The 22,667-nt window shown below is 34.6% G+C and overlaps 1 protein-coding gene across 7 annotated transcripts in view; it reads left to right on the top strand.

The window, feature by feature from the left end:
• The window catches only part of LOC121374051 (single-stranded DNA-binding protein 3-like), a 135,033-nt gene that overhangs the window by 101,440 nt on the left and 10,926 nt on the right, over window positions 1-22,667 (top strand). For 6 of the 7 annotated variants that reach the window (XM_041500944.1, XM_041500941.1, XM_041500943.1 and 3 more), the window contains 7 exons: window positions 11,769-11,839; window positions 12,586-12,671; window positions 13,392-13,452; window positions 15,031-15,066; window positions 15,598-15,667; window positions 19,150-19,220; window positions 20,431-20,494. In XM_041500944.1, coding sequence (XP_041356878.1) covers window positions 11,769-11,839; window positions 12,586-12,671; window positions 13,392-13,452; window positions 15,031-15,066; window positions 15,598-15,667; window positions 19,150-19,220; window positions 20,431-20,494 — 459 coding nt within the window. The remainder of the gene's footprint in view (window positions 1-11,768; window positions 11,840-12,585; window positions 12,672-13,391; window positions 13,453-15,030; window positions 15,067-15,597; window positions 15,668-19,149; window positions 19,221-20,430; window positions 20,495-22,667) is intronic. The other variant, XM_041500939.1, reaches the window with a different exon arrangement.

The following is a 22,667-nucleotide window of genomic DNA, read 5'->3' as shown; positions in this document are numbered from 1 at the left end:
AGCAGGCCCGTTCCATGTTATCTTCCTTTGATCTTGTCATTGAGAGAAAAATATCTTTCCGTTTATTTTTGATGAATCCATGACCTCATCTTTGATGAGCTGTTAGAATAATATTACATTTCGTTCTGACAGCTCTCCTGTCTCGGGATAGTGGATGTTTTGTGTTCCCAACCGACAGAGAAGCTCTTCACATTGTGAACAGTTTCAGAGTTGCTTAGGAAAACATAACGAAAATTAAAATTGATATTATGTTACAATTGATGTAGCGTTTCAGACAGAATGGAAATATTGCATTAAAGAGTTTTTATTCTTTGTAGATCATGTTAGTAGGTTGGGTGGGGACGTAGGAAAGTGCACAGATATAGATTATTTGTGGTGTGGCTTGTATTAATGGCTAGTTTTCGGCTTGTCCTGGTGAAATTAATAATCGATGAAAGCATAGCTTAGAAAGAAATTCTCTTTGAATGCACTGTTAAGTTTAGCATTTGTAATTATCTGATTATTTTTTGTAATAAAATGGAAAATAATTTTTTTTTTTTTAAATGGTTTCATAAACTTTAGTAATTATAGCAATTGTAGTTGCCCCAGGCTTATGTAGTTTTTGTACCGAGAGAGAAATTAATTATAGTGGCAATGTCAGTTTTTAATAATATAGCATCTGTTACTACAACTACAGCTCATATATTTCTATTATCAACAGTTTGCTGTAACGGTCATCAGCATTTAATATTATCTACCATGTTTTTTATTTGAACATTTTCGTGAATTATGCCAAGCACATAAAACTTGCAAACAAAGTAGCGGAAAAACATTTTAACTTATTCCAAGGTAGTAAAAAAAAGCCTGTTCGTAATCTGAAAAACTAATTTTATGGCCTTAATCATTGAATTTGTTATGGAATAACCCATGACTTGGAGGAAACCCTGATTATGTAAACTTTTAAATAGTCTACAGTTTTGTTTTGTTTAATGACACCACTAGAGCACATTGATTTATTAATCATCGCCTACTGGATGTCAAACATTTGGCAAGTTTAACATATAGTCTTCGAAAGGAAACCCACTACATTTTTTCATTAATAGCAAGGGGTCTTTTATATGCACATCCTACAGACAGGATAGCACATACCATGGCCTTTGATACACCAGTCGTGATGCACTAGCTGGAATGAGAAATGGCCCAATGGGCCTACTGACAGGGATCGATCCCAAATTGACCGCGCATGAAGCAAGCACTTTACCACTTGGCTACGTCCCACCCATTTTAAATAGTCTAGGCCATGGTTAAACCTATTGTCAAAGGCCTTGGTATGTATTATCCTGTCTGTGCATATAAAAGATCCCTTGCTGCTAATCGAAAAGAGTAGCCCATGAAGTGGCAACAGCGGGTTTCCTCTATATCTGTGTGGTCCTTAACCATATGTCCGACACTATATAACCGTAAATAAAATGTGTTGAGTGTGTCGTTAAATAAAACATTTCTATTTCCTATTGTATGATAACAAATGTGTGAAAACTGGGGAGAGGAGAATGCATGTTTAAATTTTCAGTTTCATGTTTGTGTTCATATTTTCAGACGTTTGTGTCCAACATTAAGTCTCGAACTATGTATGTGTGTGCATTATTTTCATTGTAGATCACAATGGTTGTTGGTGAAATTTACATATTGTGCACACGCACTAAGGTGCATCTTCACGAAAAACACGTTGCGATATTAATCCAGTTTACAGTAATGTTTTATCCAGTAATTCCACTGCACATTGTTAGAAGAAATTTCTGTTTGCCTGTTAGTGTATTACTGAATGTTTCACCACAGGCTGGGAAAATGACAGGGGTACAGATTAAGATTGGATGATTTGTTGTGTGTTTAGCATTAAACATTATCTCCAGCATAGCAGTCGGATAAACCTTGATGTAGTTGTAGACAGAGGTTTACATCACTTAAATATTTATCTGATATTGGCAACGGTGGTTTACTTGTAGACATTTTGAAATTAATTTGGGCTCACATAATATTGTTAAACATCTTTTTGTAACACACAGCCTTAAATGTACTTAACAGATCAGTATTAAAGGCAAAGGCTTGAATTGGAGGTCAAAGGTTACACCTTCCTGTAAAGATCATGTTCATGTTAATTCCTAATAGATGGGAGTCAGTTCACAATAAATTAATAGATGGGAGTCAGTTCACGATAACTCTTAATAGATGGGAGTCCATTCACGATAACTCTTAATAGATGGGAGTCAGTTCACGATATCTCTTAATAGATGGGAGTCAGTTAACGATAACTCTTAATAGATGGGAGATCGTTCATGATAACTCTTAATAAATGGGAGTCAGTTTACGATAACTCTTTAATAGATGGGAGTCGGTTCATGATAACTCTTAATAAATGGGAGTCAGTTCACGATAACTCTTAATAGATAGTAGTCGGTTCACGATAGATGGGAGATCGTTCATGATAACTCTTAATAAATGGGAGTTGGTTCATAATAACTCTTAATAAATGGGAGTCAGTTCCTAAAGAAGTACCAACAGCTCAATACGAAGTTGGAAATTGAAATGGCAAAATATGAGGGGGTTTCTGCCACATGTATAGTTCAACAAGTTAAATTTCATTTTGTGCATACATGATGTATTTCAAGAGGGTTAAAGCGAAGTTTAAAACTGTGCAGTGTTTTTGTTTGAAATATGTAACAAGTTATTGACGTGTTTCAGGTATGCCTCTCAACTTGACAACAGGTAATGATGAATTTGGTGTTACGTTTTATTTTTGCCCTTTGTTGTTTCCATAGCAACTGTGTGTATACACACATATGCATATAATGCAATACACATTACAAATTCTTTAAAATAACAGGTATTGTTCAGTGAGTAAGGAAGTTTCATTTGTGCATGTAAAGTAAAAGAAAGGTATATTATCTGAAATGATTTTGTCACAAGATTAATATTTCAAAATACTGTTAGCAATTCCTCTGACCCTCATATTGATAATTTTAAAATGGACTACTGTTGGTGATCCAAACACATTCTTACAATGTCATGGTTATTATATTGTTGATTATCCAAAAATCATAGTTACTGAATTTGTGCTGCAAATATTGTACAAAACTTTGTGTATAGTAAGGATCTGAACTAGATAACACTATTTTAAGACTAGAAGGTCCGACTGCTTATGTTATTAATAATATGATGTAATTACCTTTAACAGAGTTGTCAAGTTATACCACAAATACATAAGAAAGCTAAAAGTTAAATTTTGTTTTGTTTAACATTGATTTATTAATCATCAGCTATTGGATGTCAAACATTTGGAAATTCTGGCAGTCTTTAGAGGAAACCCACTACATTTTTCCATTAGCAGCAAGGGATCTTTTATATGCACTTTCCCAAAGACATGGCAGTACATACCACAGTCTTTGATATACAAGTACTACCAGAGAATGGTAGCACTGAGGAGGTGTGATCTGCAAGCAAAACACCACCTGAGCTAGATCCCGCCTCTACAAATGCTTAAGATGCATATATGAAGGATTAATAATAATAATAATAATAATAATAATAATAATAATAAATTCTTTATTTAATGAGGGTAACACAGTTAACAAAAGCTAATCTTCCCTGAGGCCCTCAGGTACAAACAATATAGAATTACAATACATACATTTATGAACAAATAGAAAATACATACATGGCAATAAACATACGTACAAATGATATTATTTTAGAAAATATTTTTTTGAGTCTATATTTAAAATACAGCAGTATTTGGCGATGATCGGATAGCTTTAGGTAATTGATTCCAAAGTACCAGAGTAACTGAAAGCATGTTTAAATAGAGACATTTTAGGTTTTGGAATTAATAGATTTCCATCCTCTACACATTAGACACATGTTTAAAACTGAGCCAAAAATAATAGCAATTTGAAACATTTCGTTTCAACAATGTGTAGCCAAAAATCATTTGTTTCATAGCCAAATAAAATAAAGGCTTTAAAATATTGATTTTCAAATGAACTTTTTGGCAGATTTTTATTGATGTATATTTGTTAAATTTTATTTTAATTTGTATTTGTATTTGGTTAACACAGCTGAAACACTGCGAACACTTGTAGGTAGGAAGATGGCAAACAAACTTCACATGTATTTCATTATTGCTAAAACCAGTTTTAAAAAGTTCTGTGGTTAGCATGCTTGTGTGTTATGTTTGAGGTCTTCAAATTGGTCCCCGCACCAAAATTTCACAGAAGACTAATTCCTCCAGCATCTAAACTGCTATGCACAATGAATTGAATAAATAATCCTCCCCTTAATACAGACATTTGAGATAATAATCCAATACCTTCTGCATGTTGGGTTCTGTGGTGTTATAGGACAGTGAATTGATGATTACGTATCCTGCATGCTGTTTGTTTGTTTATATTTTGTCGAATGAGGTAATTGTTCTTTTCTTTGATTACCCAGCATTGTTAACTTAGACTTAATGTATGTCAAGTAACAAGAGTTAAAGTTAAAATGTTCCAAATCTTCAATGTTAAGTCAAAATATGTCGGTTAATATTAAAGTATTTAAAATCTTCATATCAGTACATCACAATTTGTTAACTTCTATGTGTCAGTGTACCTTTCTGTCAACGTTAATATTAATTTTTAAAGCATTCTTGTATACGGCACGAGTTGATTTCTTGGACAAAAGTTCATCTTAACACATCAATGACTCTAGCTCAATCCCTAACACTGGAAATAATTTGCAGATTTTTTCTAGATATAAACGTCAGTTTATCGAAACTTTAACCTTAAGTTGTTTCTTCAACAAAATAACCTATGTCTAGTTCAAACATTTGTTAGCGGTCTTTAAATTTTGACAAAGTGAAAATAAGGTAATATGTCATTGCATACTTTATCTTTTATCGTGCTAGCTGGGAATTTTTTACTCATGGGTGGTTGAAGGTGAAGAGTGGGGTGTAAAAATAATCTACACAATGAATAAAGTCCTTCATCACCTCACATGCAGTGCTTTTGTGCAGTGGTTAGTGCAGTGTTATGATGCATACAGTTTTCCTATGTTGCTTTTGTGAGCACCTTCTTACTGATGTTTGTGTGTCGTTGATTGTTGTGTTTTGCCAGTTAGTACAGTGGTGGTTGGTGGGGAAAGGTGATGGTACACATAGTTTATAGACACAATTAAACATGGAGTAGGTTCTTTTTCATATATGTATATCATTCTGGTAGGTGGTCAGGCCTTGTACCGATGGATGTTTAGCTAATAGACTGTTTGCCAATCGGGTTAGGGTGTGAGTCAGTCTTAGGGTTAGAGATAGGGTTAGGGTGTGAGCCTGTTAGTCTTAGGGTAAGGGTGTAAGTCAGTTAGTCTTAGGGTGTGAGTCAGTTAGTCTTAGGGTTAGGGTGTGAGTCGGTTAGGGTGTGAGTCAGTTAGTCTTAGGGTTAGGGTGTGAGTCAGTTAGTCTTAGGGATAGGGTTAGAACACTCTGTGGGTGAATTGTCTATTGGCTAAACACCTGAGTACCACCATTTAAGATTTAGTCAATGTAAATGTATTATCATGTGTTCAATAACTGGGGCCTTACTCAGTAGCAACAGTGCAACATCCTTGCAAGTCGTTTTGCATTGCAAAGCAGATTGCAAGGTTGCGAGGGTTTAGTGAATTAGGCCCTTGAACACTGTTTCTTGGCTGGGCACAGCAAAGGAATATTTCACATTTGTTTTTGTTTGATATATAAAGTTGATCACATGCTTATGTTGCTAGATATTTTAAATTAACATGAAATCATAACTTGTTTTCAGTGATAAATGTGAGGTTTGTTCATTTTAATGGACATAATTGAAACTTGTACAATTTGTTTTCTATATAATGCTACATTTTATTGAGTTACAAATAGTATAATCTTACCTGGAACTATGAAGTAGCGTTGCCACCTTTCCACAATATGACTGTTGCTGCTTTTCTCTCCAGTTAGTTGGTTCTTGCATCACTGTGTTGATGTCTACTGTGTAAGTTATCTTTTACCTTTCTTTACTATCCAGTGTTTCTGCTTCACCATACTCTGTGGTAGTCCTTTCGCTGTCTAGTTGGGGGCTCGGCCCCCCACTTTACAGTTGGTGAGTCTGCTTTCAATCTAGGGTGTACTTTACTAAAACACATCAGCTTAGCAGTCATATTCTGGTCCTCACTAGGGTAAACAGAGCAGGTTGTTTTGAAGCACACACAACTTACTCTCTCACAAACACACTGCTGACCTTCCTCAACACATGTTCAAGGCAGGAGCTCTTCACTGAAATGACTTACCTTTTATCTACAAATGCTTGGCAATAGCAAATCTGCCTGATATGTTAATTTCCAATCCTTTCTGTCCAAGCACTGCTCTATCAATAAAGCAATTGAGGCTGAAAATAATGCACAGCGTTCCCAAGAAGACCACAGCTTTGCTAATCCGTAATGCATTACTGTAGTATTGTACCACTCAATTTCATGCTCCCTGCTAGCGAATAGGAAATTGTCAAGAAAGACTTTTCTTTAAGGCTCTCGAGACCTCGACAGCGTAATAGTAAAAGCTCTGAATTCTCAGATACATCACTGACAGGCCGAAACGGGGCACACGGTAATGTATTTTATTCTTGTATTACCAAGCAGCTCTTCACTCTGGAATATTGATAAAAAGCTTGTCGTAAAAACTGTAACTCCCAGCATGAATTAGGCTCGAGTACCTGGCTGTAATATTAATATGGCCTTAAGTCACTACGAGTTGTTGAGCCCTGGGTTTGTTGTAATATGATTTATTGTAATGTCTTCGGAGCCCATCTAATAACCACTGACACCTTTCAGTATTCCGTTGAATCTATCCTGCTGAATTATTAGTGTGCGGAAAGGCTGACAAAATTGAATCATTCTTGCGACCACAAAAGAAAACAGGGACTACAATAAACCTTTGATGCAGGCTTCTCGGGATATAATTGAAAAGTTTAGACAAATATCCAATTAATGACTTCCCCTTGGTACTGCCAATGAATAATATCAGTGTCAGGTGGTTTACGTTTGTAAATGGATTTTTTCTTTCTTTTCTGTAAGGCATCAGTTGTGTGTTCTAGTAGGTCCATGAACCTAACATATTCCAGGATAAATATTTGTTTTGTGATATGAGCAATTTGGCTGAAAACTAACGTGGCTGTACTCGCTGGGGGTTCTTCTCCTAACTTAATAGTATTTGTTCACTGGGGCATTTTTTTGTTTTGTTTTGCTTTTCTGCCAGAAGGCTTGCATATATTGTGTTAGCCTCTTCAAAATAAAACCAAACAATTATTTACTTAATTAGTAAAAATTGCTTTTATATGCTTTTGTTATTCTACCAGAATCCTTTTTTTTTTCTTCTTTTTTTGTTGATGAGGGTTTTTTGTTGTATTTTTTGTGGGGGTTTCTGTTGCATTCCTGCAAATTTTAACTTAAAAATGAATAATGAAAATAATAAAAACACAAATACACAATTTCTAAGGTTATATGCATAATTTTGAACAGTATTTTTGTGAATGATGAATATTACGTTTGAATATGACAGCAAAACATCTATTGTGAGCGAAAGTTCTTTTATGGTGTTTTATTCGAGGCAGTGCTGAAATGAAATTAATAGCTATGCAAAGGTCATTTCTTAGGTGAATTCTTTGCAGCCAAACTATCATGATTTAAACCTGAATATTCAATATCCAAATAGATTAGGACTGATTCTAAGATGATTGTTAGTATGGTACAGTAAATAGTAGACCATAACCAGTTGCAAACCAAGTATTACACAACCAAATCAATAACAAAAAAACATGTTTTACTTCCAAACTTCTAAGTGTTTTCTCTGTTAATTCATCGTCAAAATTCATTGAATAGTCATGTTTGCAAACATAAAAAAAAACCCCATCATACCCACCTCCGATTTGTGACAGGGAAGAAGAAACCGCTTCGTGAGTTCCGTTGCCTGACTTGCCGTCATCCCAATTGATGAGATTTTCTGTGAAATAATTATTACGTTGAAAGCCCTGCGCATGGGGATTCCATCTCCCTGCACTTGAAGTGGCTGCCAACTTCATTCATGAGCGTGCTCAGTATTCATGAGCTCTACCTGCTCAAAGTTAACCCCCAGTTTTCCTGTCACATTTGTTGACACTGGCAATTGTACATTAACTTTCTTCCCCGAGGCGTAAGGTCTCCATTACTGGTAGTAATTACAACATTTTGTGCTGATCACTGTGGTGTTGGGCTCCCACCAATTGTTACAATACACACACACACAAACCAGACACACATGTATTCGCCTGTTTACAGTAATTGTGTGCTGGTTAGGCTTACAGACTTTTTAAAAGCTGCCCTTTTGTTGTTAAAGTTAAAAGTTTATGTTTGCTTAAGGACACCACTAGAGAAAGATTAATTAATTAATCATTGGCTATTGGATGTCAGATATAATAATTGTAATACAGTCTTCAGAAGAAACCTGCTACATTTTTCAATTGGCAGCAAGGGAACTTTTATATGCATCATCCCACAGACAGGACAGTACATACCATATTCTTTGATGTACTAGTTGTGGGGCACTGGGTGGAATTGAGGGGACTAATCAAAGAATTGGTCTACCAAGGGGAATAGATCAGACCAAAGCACCTCAGGCAAACACTCTACTGACTAAGCTAAATTTTTCTGTACCCTTTGTATAAATATATGTATCATTTAGGATGGTGTTCTCTCTCCACCTTGGAGAAGTGGGACGTAGCTCAGTGGTACAGTGCTCGCCTGATGCGAATTCGACCTAGGATCAATTCCCATTGGTGGCCTCATTGGGCTATTTCTTGTTCCAGCCAGTGCTCCACAGCTGGTGTAACAAAGGCTGTGGTATGTACTATCCTGCCTGTGGGATGGTGCATATAAAAGATCCCTTGCTGCTAATCGAAAAGAGTAACCCATGAAGTGGTGACAGCAGGCTTTGTCTCTCAATATCTGTGTGGTCCTTAACCATATATCTGACACCATATAACCATAAATAAAAATGTGTCGAGTTTGTCATTAAATAAAACATTTCCTTTCCTTTCCTTGCTCTCCATCTTTATCTTCATCCTTTTCTCTGATACATTTCATGGTAGGATATTTAACTCTGTGGCAATGCAGTCTTTGGAATTTTTCCCATTCTAACTGGTGTCTCACAGTTCAGTCAGCTGTTGGGCAGTCATAGAGATTTTCCAATGGTTGATTTTGATTGTGCATCCATTGAATTTTTTGTTTCCATTCTGTCTAGTATACCATATCTTGTATATTAAATGTCTCAGTGTGTGATGTGATATCTGTCAGAAACAACATGTAGATGTAACGGACCCATTGCTGTTAGTAAGAAAGAATAACTTACGTGTATGCAGTGATATTAGATATCTGATATTTTCTTTAAGATTTTCAGATCATCACCAAGAGAATTTGATATGATATAATAAACTATCTGGTATTACCAGCAAGCTAACAGCTTGTCACTATTACACAGTGGTGTAATCTGTCAGGATTAATAAACTAAATTGTTAGTCAAACTTGTTCCCACAGGCTCATTAAAAGTTCTTTAAAATCATTAAGGATTCAATTTGTATTTTTAATTTTTATGTAACACATTTATTCAGTTGCATATAATTGATTTGTTTAAATGTACTTTATACTCAGTTTTGTACAAAGATTTTATGATGAAGGTATTGTTAATCTCATTAATATTTGGCTCAGTGGTAGAGTGCCTGTTGGAGGTGCGATGGGTCGTAGGATCTACTGTCTTCAGGGGAATCATTGTCCCCTCTTCCCCCATCCTAGTCCGTGTTGTACTACTGGTACACTAAAGTCCATACATAGTATTTACTGACCGGCCTATGGGAAAGTGCATATAAAAAGGTCTTCCGTTTGTATTTATAATATTCCATTTTGCTACATGTATCTAGACTAGGTATAATTTCAGTTAATATTTTACATGACATTCGATTATGGATTTCCAAATAAACGTCACATCCGCATCACCCAATTGATCCCCTTTTTTTTAACTATAATAATCAATCACCAGACAACATGACACCACTAGAGCACATTTATTAATGAATCATTCGCTATTGGTTGTCAAACATTTGATTAATCTGATTCAAAGTTTTTAGAGAATCCCTGCTACATGTTTTGATTAGTTGCAAGGGATCTTTTATATGCACATTTCCACAGACAGGACAGCACACACCATGGGTTTTTTTATATACTAGTCATGGGATGGGGGGGGGGGGGGGGGGAAATGGTTCCACTGAGGAGGTTCGATCCTACATCTTGAATAAATGATGTGAGAACTTTACTGACTACTAAATCTCAACCCCTCAAAACCAAGCACCAGAACATCACCATTGTTCAATCAGGTGGCTGTTTAACATAGATGGCCAGTTCAGGTTTCACTAAATATATATTGTTGACCATACACAGATTATATTGGAGTCTGTGTGTGAGTGCATTCAAGAGCCATAACAGCATGGATATTTACCCTCCTGGTAATGCATTCCTCCGTTTATGGCTTTATGAAACGTATGTAATGAATTCTAACGAGATTGTTACTCAACCCTGCACCGGTTCCTACCATCTTAGCGTGGCAGGTTAATTATGTGCATTATCAAGGGTCCGAGCTGAAAACCACTTAACAGAGGTGATTTATCTCGAGAGTGTGTAAACTCGTATATCTGTATGTTAAGATACAGAATTTTTTTACAGGGTTTTTTTCACAGTGTAGGTGGCTCTTTTAAATCTTAGTGTTGATTAAATATACATAAACTTGTATAAAGTATATGATAAAACTATATATGTATTTTTAAAATAGTGCTAATTTAGCATACATTATAGTTTAATTTCCAAACAAAGTGTCCAGTAAGGGCAAGGGTTGATGTTACTTGACTCATTTTAAATCACTTTAAAATTAAAATTGAAATATTAATGCTGTAAATACAACTTGCAAAAATGGTGGGAGTTGAGATTATGCCACCATGAAAATGTTAGTAAAATGAAGGAAGGAAATAATTTATTTATGACGCACTCAACACATTTTATTTACGGTTATATGGTGTCAGACATATGGTTAAGGACCACACATTTTTATTGAGAGAGGAAACCCGCTGTCGCTGCTTCATGGGCTACTCTTTTCAATTAGCAGCAATGGATCTTTTATATGCACCAATCCACAGACAGGGTAGTACATACCACAGCATTTGATATACGAGTCATGGTGCACTGGCTGGAACGAAAAATAGTCAAATGGGCCCACCGACAGGGATCGATCCCAAACTGACTACGCATCAAGCGAGCACTTTACCACTGGGCTACAGCCCACCCCTAGTAAAATGAAAGTATTTAAGGCAATTATAACTTATAATTAGACATTGTAAAACTTCGAAGTAAGATATTTATGCATTTGTACTTATGTCCTGCAAATGTTGCAGTCTGGGTGTAAATTTATTTACATTTTTATGTTTTTAGTTTTTTATAAATAGTGTGGGGTTTTGTTGTTTTTTTTGTTGTTTTTCTATCTTTATCTTGTGTGAATGTTCTTCACAAACATGGCTTTTAAAAGTGCCTCGTTGTGAAGGGGAGATAATCTCTTTTTTATTGACATGTGCAAAAGAAGTGTATTGTCTTGTATGAGGTTATATTAGAAAGCAATATGGAGAGTAGTTTACTCTGTATGTATTTATATACTGTATTGCAATGTTGATGTTTTCTACTTGCAGGTCATCCGGGTATGGGTCCCATGCCGAGAATGAACCATCCGGGCTCACGGATGCCCGGCCCTATGACCCCAGTAAGTACAAGCAGACACGATGTCACACCATTTGTAAGAAAATACAAACAGTCCCTTGTGAAGAAATAAAGTATTGTTTCAGTAGACCCATTTGCAGGTTGGGCTGTTTTCCATTCCAACCAGTGGTCCACAACTGGTTCATCAAAGGCCGTGGTTTGTGATGTCCTGTCTGTGGGAAAGTGTATATAAAAGACCCCTTGCTGCTGTGGCAACAGCAGGTTTCCTCTAAAGAAATATGTCAGAATGGCCATATGTTTGACGTCCAATAGCCGATGATAAGATAAAAATCAGTGTGCTTTAAAGGCTTCGTTAAATAAAACAAACTTTACTTTAACTTGATTAATTATAATTTTCAAAAACGAAATATGTTAGAAGTAAATATTAATCTTTTAATAGCAATTTGTGAATTTGTTACTGATCACATATTGTTAAAATGACAATTTCCTTTGATTTTTATGTTTGAGTGAAATGGCCGTATATTTTTCAGAGTAGCTGCCATACATAAATACATAAATTTGACAGATATGTGATTGAAATGTACAGGTATAAAAATGCAACAAAATAGTGTGGGTGGGAGGGATTTATTAATGGAGATAGTTTCATCATTGTGATGATTCAAATGCCTGTTGATTATACAACTTCATGTCTAACATTTGTATATAGAAAGTTCTTTACACATATAAAAAAAAAAACCTTCTTTTTATATCCATATTTAGTTCGTAAAATTTTGTGTTTTGTTTTTACAGTATGAATCAATACAAAACTTTGGCGGTATGAGGGGTCCACCGCCCAACTCAAGTATGGGCCCAGGGGGCATGCCACCTTTGTCAATGTGAGTTAATTGTGTAATCTATTAGTACTTTGATTGGCCTTTACAAAGTGAAAAGGAGAGATACAGGGATTAGGGATTACTTTTCTGACTGCGTTTATTGGTGATTGAGATGGTGACAGTGTCAACTTCTTCTTTAAAATTTAATGTTAAAGTTTCGCATTTAGATTTATTTCTCACAAACTATTAAATCCAAGATCAGTGAAAATTGGTTTATAGTGGCACCTATGGATGTTTATCACAATGCACCGAAAACGTTTCATGTAAGCGAAACATTTAATTCCATGGAATTTTTGTGTTTTTAATAGGATTACTTCACGTAGATAATAGATCTGTTTATATGTTTTGGAAAAGTCTTCCTAAATTGAATATTTTTATGAGCAATTTGACTGACTATTGTGATATCTTTAAAGATGGTATTGCAAACTTCCTAATAATCATAGGTTAAAATATGTTGAGCCAAGATTCTTTTATTTCTATAAGTCTTTGAAACTGTTTTGGTAGGAGTAGCAGATTGTTTCTCTTGATCATCTGGTGAAATAGCCATATATTAGACACCTAGTTAGTATTTGCTATAAGCAAAAATCAAGGTGAGCTGAAGATTACTTGCATGAAATTAAAAACTTTCTAGGCAAGTGTGGAAGAAGCAGGAGTGATCACTCGTCTTTCCTGGCAAAAAAACCCGCCAAACAGCTGATTAAATTGTGTATGTTTGTGATTCAGGCCAGGTGGTCCGGGACCAGGGGGACAAGGCAGCAGACCGTGGCCTCCAACATCATCATCAGTGAGTACTGGATTTATATCACACTAGTTTAGATCACACTAGTTTATATCACTCTGGTTTATATCACTCTGGTTTATATCTCAGTAGTTACTAGTTTATATCACACTAGTTTATTATATCACACTAGTTTATATCATTCTAGTTTATATCACACTAGTTTATTATATCACACTAGTTTATATCATGCTAGTTTATATCACACGAGTTTATATCAAGCTAGTTTATATCATGCTAGTTTATATCAAGCTAGTTACTAGTTTATGTCACACTTGTTTATATCACACTAGTTATATATCATGCTAGTTTATCACACTAGTTTATCTCACTCTAGTTTATGTTACTGTAGTTTATATCACACTATTTACACTTATAATTAAGCATACACACAAGCAGATACATACACATACCAACTATCTCGTTAATAAAATATAGTTTTCTGTAATCTGATCAAAAATGTATTTTAAGAATAAAATATAATACAGATTGACTCCCTACTAAAATGGTGGATCAGCTTTTGATCTTAATGCTCATGATAATTTAACCTGTAGTAAATTTGAATTTTAAGAATGGGTTGAATTTTTGTTCATGGAGGATATTCATGATTATGATCGTTTTAACTTACATTAAATATGAGTTTTGTATCATTAATATGAAAATATCCAGCTTTAATGTCCGTCTATAACATTCAAAGATATTACAGTTGGTTGTATTTTAAATGTAAATAGTAATAATAATGCTCTTGCATAACTTAAATATTTAGTTGTATAATAGTTTTACAATCAGAATCTTTTATCATGTATTTGAAAGTAGGATTGTCTGTTTTGATGAATGATATTAATAATTGTTTGCAACATTATTTTATAGTGTTTTATGTAATTATACATATTCAATATTCTTACATATCAACTGAATAGAGAAAGTTCTTAAAATGTATAATAAAGCTAACATATATATGAAACCTTTAAGATACAACAGTATGTTTTGTGTTTGAAATTAATAGTAATTTAATTTTATAAATATTTGTTCTTTATGGATGCTTGTCATTTCATTCTCTTCCTATATTGTAAACTGAGCACCTGTAGTGTGTAACAAGCAATATGTTTCTATTGTGGATGGTATTAAACAGATATTTCTGGTGCCATATATTCTTTTCATTCAGTGATCAATATTATGTCAAATGATAATATAACCTTGTTTGTCAAATGTGCAGAAATAACCTGAAAGCAGTCTGGTATTTGTGTCTAATGTTTTTTTTTGTTTTTTTTAGTTATTTCATGAATTGCCAAATTAGTAGATCAAAATATGCCCACAAGATCTTTGTATACAGTGCATTATTGTTTAAATGGAAATATACTAACAGATGAATAACATTACACAACAGAGGCAATTATCAAATATATGTATATATATAAAAAAAAGTTGCAATATAAATGAATATGGAGGGGGTTTCTTATAAATATTTGTAAAATTGTATAACATTATCTGAATACGTTTTGTATTTCATCTGAAGTAAAAACCATTATTTTATACTGTATTTTACATCACTGTTTGTGAATGGTGTGTTTTTCTCTCTTTCAGTTAAATTACTCCTCAGCATCTCCTGGAAGTTATAATGTAAGTAACTGTTACTTTCTGAATTGGAATTATCTCCCTTTATTTACTCAGATTTTTGTTTTTATTAAACAGTAGTAGAATTGTGCATTATTTCTATATTGTCTCCAGGTCAAAATATTAAAATACTTGAATAATTCATATTATGAAAAACAAGACAACAAATAGTTTGCTAAATTATTCAAGTCCGGTAGTATTCTCTTCATATTCTGTATATTTACAGTTACATGCACACACGGTTGGTTAATTTCTCCTTGTGTAGTCATTAGCAATAAGTAAAGGGAAGCAACTGTAATTTTCTACACTGGTGTCTTGTTTTAGGTTTTAACAATGTTAAGTTATGATGTATACAATTCTTTAAAAAAAAAAATATATATATATATATATATAAGTAACTACAGTTTCCTACATGGGTGCTTTGTTCTTTTTATTAACACTGTTAAATAATTTTAAAATTAAATTATTATAATGTGCAAAATGTTATTTCAACCATTGAATGTTTTTAACCGTGTTTTATTTGTTTTGTGTTTGCAGGGACCGGGAGGCCCCCCTGGCACGCCCATCATGCCCAGCCCTCAAGGTGATTCACCCTTTGCCATATCAGGTTCTGTAGTTTAGCTCTGTCATCTTATTCTGCATGCTTTAGTTAACATTTACTAGCAGGGCTTCTAGAATTTTTATAAAATCCACTAGCCATGGGATCAGTAATTTTAAAAATTTACTAGCCATGATTAAAAATTCACTAGTCCTACTTTAATTTATACAATTTTACTAATAGTAATAATCAGATATGTCACCTAAAGAGGTATATAGAACTTAAAAACACTAAGCTATTGGGGATGGGGTGAGTGGGGTAGGATATTCATATTTTCAAAATAAGACTTAAATGCAGCATTTGACAACTTTTTTTCACTAGCCGTCGGGCATGGCAATAGTAGTTATTTACTAGCCCAACATTGAATATCACTAGCCACGGGAGTGGGGCTACCATAATCTAGAAGCCCTGCATTTAGTGCTTAAAGCTTATTTTCTCAATATAACACAGCCCTCACAATTCACTGACAACAATAATAGTAACAAATATAACGTCACATTTTTCCAGAGCAGAAATTAACTTTTCATTTCAACTTCACTTGACCTCAAACTAATGGCATTTTCCCCTGGATACTTCCAATGGAAAGGCTTAAAATCTTCCATTGAGTTCTCTGCTTCCTGTTCTGATCACATGATTGAAGCTTCTTTCATTCACTTGAAGTAGAGACCCACATTTCTACATTTTTGCATATTTGAAATGTCTTAATAGTCCACTTTATAGTGTGTTAAATTTTACATTTAATAATATCATCCTGGACTACAAATTGTATTTAAGCAGCAGCAAAATGTTTTGTATTGGCAGTTTGTTTAGCTGCATCCAGTTGTGAGAATTGTAAGGGCTGTGTTATAATTTTTAACTTGTGCAAATTCCGAACATCTGTTATTATTAGAATATCTGTTATTATTATGGACATGATTTACAATACACTGTTACATATTTATTATATTATTTCACATGCTATCTGTATGACATGTGTCATGACATAATTGTAACACACACTTGTGACATCACTTGTGGTTGTGACAATGACAGTATACATATATAGCTTTGACATTGCAACAAACATTCAATAGTTATGAAAGAAATGTTTTATTTAACGACGCACTCAACACATTTTATTTACGGTTATATGGCGTCAGACATATGGTTAAGGACCACACAGATTCTAAGAGGAAACCCGCTGTCGCCACTACATGGGCTAGTCTTCCGATTAGCAGCAAGGGATCTTTTATTTGCACTTCCCACAGGCAGGATAGCACAAACCATGGCCTTTGTTGAACCAGTTATGGATCACTGGTCGGTGCAAGTGGTTTACACCTACCCATTGAGCCTTGTGGGCACTCACTCAGGGTTTGGAGTCGGTATCTGGATTAAAAATCCCATGCCTCGACTGGGATCCGAACCCAGTACCTACCAGCCTGTAGACCGATGGCCTGCCACGACGCCACCGAGGCCGGTCAATCAATAGTTATGATTAATGTTTGTTATAAATTACTGTTTGTGGATAATAAATTATCACACATGTAAATGCCACACAGAATTTATGGAACTTGTTTGGGAATTGTTTTCTATGAGTATTTGCACAAGATCAAAATATGTATTAATATTTTAATGTACATGTTACAATGTGCTGAAATCACATTTAAAAAAAAAGAAGTATATTATATAATTATATATGTAAAAGAAATCTTATTAAAATATTGATAGTTACATGATAGCATATTATACGGTTATTATGTAGTGTTGTTTCTACTGTATTATCTCAAAATAATTGATATTATATCACAACACAGATATGCTTGTCAAAACTACAACAAAATATTTGTGCCACAGGAGTAAAATCTACCATGTTTTCTCTTCCTTCATGCGTTTCTAATTTGTGCCTGTGCAGTCGAAAAACATAAACAAGAATGATGTCATGCACATACAATACAGTGAAAAAGTAGGAAAAGTGACTTCTCCCTTCCCAGGAGAAAGGGGGAAAGTTTGATAAAAAAAAAAAAAAGGTTTAGTGAACATTTATTGGTACCTTTCATAAAGTTTTATAACATTCTGAATTATATACTCTGTTCATAATATTTCAATATAATATACTACTGCTTTCGGTAATAAAATTAAAGCAGAACAATTTTGTTTTCATTTAAAATGCGATATTATTAAGTGGTTGATAATTATCCTCCAAATTGGCAAGTGGATGTCTCCATTTCATAGTAGAATAATAGAATGTTTGACATCCAATGTGCTTTGGTGTTATTAAATAAAACAAACTTCAATTTTTCCAACAAACATAAGAATGACCCCCCCCCCCCCCAAAAAAAAAAAAAATACATTGGATATGAGATAGATAAACATTTACACAATACAATAATGAACCATGGTCATAACTGCACCTGTAGTGTCACAATCGGCTATCAGTTCTTGAAAATGACCGAGATCTTCAGCCATTGTCAACTGTATTGGCACCCCATAAAATGCTTTTACAAATTAGAATTTCCAGTTACGTCTTTCAGTGGGCAAAAAGAAATATGACTTAATAAGAGAACATATGGCCTGCTAGAAATAAAGACGGCACAGGATGAGTGGAGGGTTTGGGTCAGTGTGTGGAAAATTAGGACCTCTGAGATGTATCTTGGACCGGCCTCGGTGGCGTCGTGGTAAGCCATCGGTCTACAGGCTGGTAGGTACTGGGTTCGGATCCCAGTCGAGGCATGGGATTTTTAATCCAGATACCGACTCCAAACCCTGAGTGAGTGTCCGCAAGGCTCAATGGGTAGGTGTAAACCACTTTCACCGACCAGTGATCTATAACTGGTTCAACAAAGGCCATGGTTTGTGCTATCCTGCCTGTGGGAAGCGCAAATAAAAGATCCCTTGCTGCTAATTGGAAAGAGAAGCCCATGTAGTGGTGACAGCGTGTTTGCTCTCAAAATCTGTGTGGTCCGTAACCATATGTCTGACGCCATATAACCGTAAATAAAATGTGTTGAGTGTTGTTAAATAAAACATTTCTTTTTTTTCTTTATGTATCTTGGAACATAATATCAAATTAAAATGTAACAGAATGAAGAGCTCAACCTCAGCTAAGTAGAAGATGAGATGATTGTGCATACATCTGTCTCTTGACAAATGACCTGCGATGTTGTAGTAGTTGTAGCAGTGGAAGTTTTATTTCACCTACTAGGTCTAAAAAATGGATTGCTTTTCGCAGGTCGACGCCATATAACTGTAAATATAATGTATTGAGTGTGTCGTTAAATAAAACATTTCCCTCTTTGCTTTTCGCAGGCCGCTGTTTGAGTCCTGTAGCATTTATCGGCCTAAACACTACGTTGTGGAGTCCTGTGTCATTTCGATCAATGTTATTAATAATTTTCATTCATTTCACAGCATCTAGTTTTAAAACAGGAAGAAGTGGGTGTGATTTGTTTTAACACTGTTATAGGTTTGATGGTTTCTTCTCTTCCTTTAACGTGTTTTCTTTGTTTCCACAGCACCTGAAGCAGCGAACTCAGAAGGAATGTATAGTTTGATGAAACCAGGAGGAATGCCAGGAATGCCTGGGGTATGTCCAGACGTTTTACTCTAAACGTTTACCTCGCGTTGATCTACATCATCAATATATTTTTCTCTTACCTTTACAAAGTAAAAAAATAACATATAGATAATTACTTTTTTGACTGCAATGTCGGTGATGGCATCAACTTTTGTGTTAAAGTTTAATGTTGGAAGTTTTGCATTCAGATCAGTTTCTCATAAACTATTAAGTCCTATGTCAATGAAATTTGAGTTTAAAGTAGCATCCAAAACGTTTATTGTAGATGAGACATTTAATTCTGCAGAATTTTTTTTTATCATAGTGCTATGTGCAAGCCTCGGATTTCATACTTTTATCAACTCATGCTGATAAATTATGATATCACAAGACACGAGGGGAGTATCCTCTATGTATACCCTTAGTACTGAATGTTGATTCATACAAAAAGTTTAGCAATTTGGTAAATGTGATTTACAGTCTACATAAGAGGAGATTTTTAATACAACATAAAGTGTGTATCCATCACGTAACATCACGTAACTTGGATTTGTAAAGTACAACACAGTAGTACCAAATTTGTCAACATTTTTATCTTAGTGTGTCAAATTCACAAAATAAGGAGCATCTTTATTCCATGTATATGTTTCTGGTTTTTCATTTTTAGTGAGTGCCATGCTGTCACAATGAAGATTTTGTTGCAGAATTAATGGCATTAACAAAAGCATCTTTCGCACATTCAAAATATTTTTCTTAATGAATTAAATGGGAAAATGATGAAAACTCAGTTGTTCAAAAACCTTCCAAGAAGGGTACCCAATGATTTCAAAAATTCTAATATAATATTTAGTATAGTGAAGTATGCGGGGCGGAGGGAAGTTGTTTGGTTAGAGATGTAATTGTCCAGGGGTGGGCGACTTATAATACGGTATTCTTAAACCCGAAGGATGGGGGTACCAGAAGATATGGAAAACTCCAGTAATATTCAGTATAGTTAAGCATGCAGGGTGGAAGACAGGGGTTTCATAATAGATCAGTTTGTTTTGGGGTGGGGGACTTGTTATGTTCTTAATCTCCATGGAGGGTACCAGAAGATATGAATAACTTCAGTATAGTTAAGCATACAGGGTGGGCCAGTGCTTGGTCCAATGTTGTTCAGGTGTGGGGAGAGTCGGGGGTGGGATAGAGAAAGCTGTAAAATAAACAAAAGTTAATTGTCTTGATGTTGTTTGTGTTTCAGTTCCCGATGGGAGGACCAGATGGCGGGATGCCGATGGGTCCAGACATGCCTCCTGTTATGAATGGTGAGTACTGTGTGTTGTGCTGTGTAGTGCTTACCACCGGTTTCACCTTCTCACTCTGATCACAAATTTAGTGCAGATGTCTGAGAGGAAATCTTAATCAGGGCTGTTCCACGATTGATCACATCGGAGAAGGGGACATTGGGCTGCAGTTCTTGTGTATCCACCACCAACAGAATGAAACTGTTTAAATCATGGATGCACAGAGGAAAACTTGCAGCTGATTCAGAATCATTAAATAGAGAATAACAGGGCCTTAAGATATTGATTTTATCCTGCAACAATTAGAATGGCTAATGTGGCAGGTTAGAATGGCTATGGCCACAAAGCTCGCCAAGTGGCATTCACCATTCACATAGAGCTGCATAAAGTTGACATCTTAAGGCAATAACCGGTAATTTTATTTATCCTGCAATTCAAAAATAGTTTGAAAATCATATTTTATTCCAGTTTTTGTATGCAGATTGAGTACCTTCAACCTACCAAGCTTTTTACAGTATGATGTCATACAAAATACATGACATCGTTCTTAGTAAGACTCCAGCTAAATTTTATCACATTGAAAAAAGTCTTCCTAAACTATTTCATAAATAAATACATGTTTTGCATCTTTATTGTGACACAAAGTTTTATTAGCATTTACTGTACTGATATGAATAATAAAAAGAGTTTAAAAGAGTGTTATTGCAAATGTAGTCGAGTCGGGCTTATGTTATATGACCTATATTTTTGGTCACTGACAGAAACTGTATAACTTTATCTCATCCTATCTTGCCAATGAGTATGGTGATTGCAGGATAAATAATAATGACGACGCCTCCTGCCTAAACCCTTTATCATCAGTTCTGGAACATTCCTAAGCTTAGATATACTAAATGCTGAATACTTCACTAACTAAAAATTACAGTAAACTACAACGCTTTTATTTTTGCTTTATTCATTTGTGGAAGCAGAACAGAATGTGTTTTCACTGTCTGGATTGGATTTCATCATTTGGTCTTTATAATAATGGACAACAATCTAGGATCCTTTTGTGTTCTTACCCTTAATTTTCTTTTCCCACCTTGCCCTTTACATTATTCTTGCCTTTTTTTTGCTCGTCACTGCACCCATTCTAATTTCTGTTAAACATTAGGGTCAACAACCACAGCCATTTTCTTTCATCTTTACTAGTAATTTCCTCAAAAATGGCTGCTCAAATTACTGAAAACCACTGAAGGCAATAAGCATTGACACTCGTAAGGTGTCCGATTGAGTAATTGATTATTTTAATTTATTCTGTTAGTATAGAATACTTGTCAGAAACCCAACATTTGATTCCGCAGATTAGAAATTTGCAATATAAAACCTGTAGTTCCAAATTCATACATACAGTTAATGAATTTAAAAAAACTAAATTTAAGGTGTTAGTCAGTAATATTTGTCATCACGAAACCGGACCATAATCCTGTGTCTGCCCATTGATCAAAGTGAAATTTTGGCAATTAAATATTACATTATAAAAGAAACCGAAGAGGTTATACATTTTTAAAAATAAAATAATGATTTATTAATTATGAAATTTTACATTAATAAATTATGTAATATGTTTACAGTATTTTGAAAATGGATTACGCAAAAATTAAAAGGGTTATGCAAAAAAAATTGAGTAATCTATTAATGGGTAATGAATATATTTTCAATTCATGCACACTTGCCTACTGTTTCCCTTGTACTTCTCTTTTACATAACAGATCACCAGAATTCTTTAGCAGATGTTTGGTTGTAAATCAGAAAACAATGTTGCCACCGATGCTTGCAGCTGAACCTATAGATGCTGTTGGTAGAAACACAGCTGCTGCTTTATATGTTTCAAGACATTTTACATCCATTAGGGTGTTTTTTTCTTCCAGTCTCCAAATAGAATTGTCTAATTTAGAAATATGTGCTTGTCTGTTCAAATGTTTAATTCTTTTGTTGAATTTTTCTGTTTTTTTTAGCATGTCTTGTTATTCAGGGATTGAAATAACTGGTTGCCAGTAATAAATACATTTTGAGTAGGCACCTGAAGACTCCTAACTTGTCCCTAATGACTCATTCTGGGAGTCAACTGGCTCCTCAATGTCTATATATTATATCAATATATGTAATTGTTATCATATGTACTACTTAACTTGCAAAAGGGATATACCAGACA

This window comes from Gigantopelta aegis, chromosome 6 (assembly GCF_016097555.1).
Source record: "Gigantopelta aegis isolate Gae_Host chromosome 6, Gae_host_genome, whole genome shotgun sequence".
Taxonomy (NCBI): domain Eukaryota; kingdom Metazoa; phylum Mollusca; class Gastropoda; order Neomphalida; family Peltospiridae; genus Gigantopelta; species Gigantopelta aegis.
This window is presented reverse-complemented; position numbering and strand designations above follow the sequence as displayed.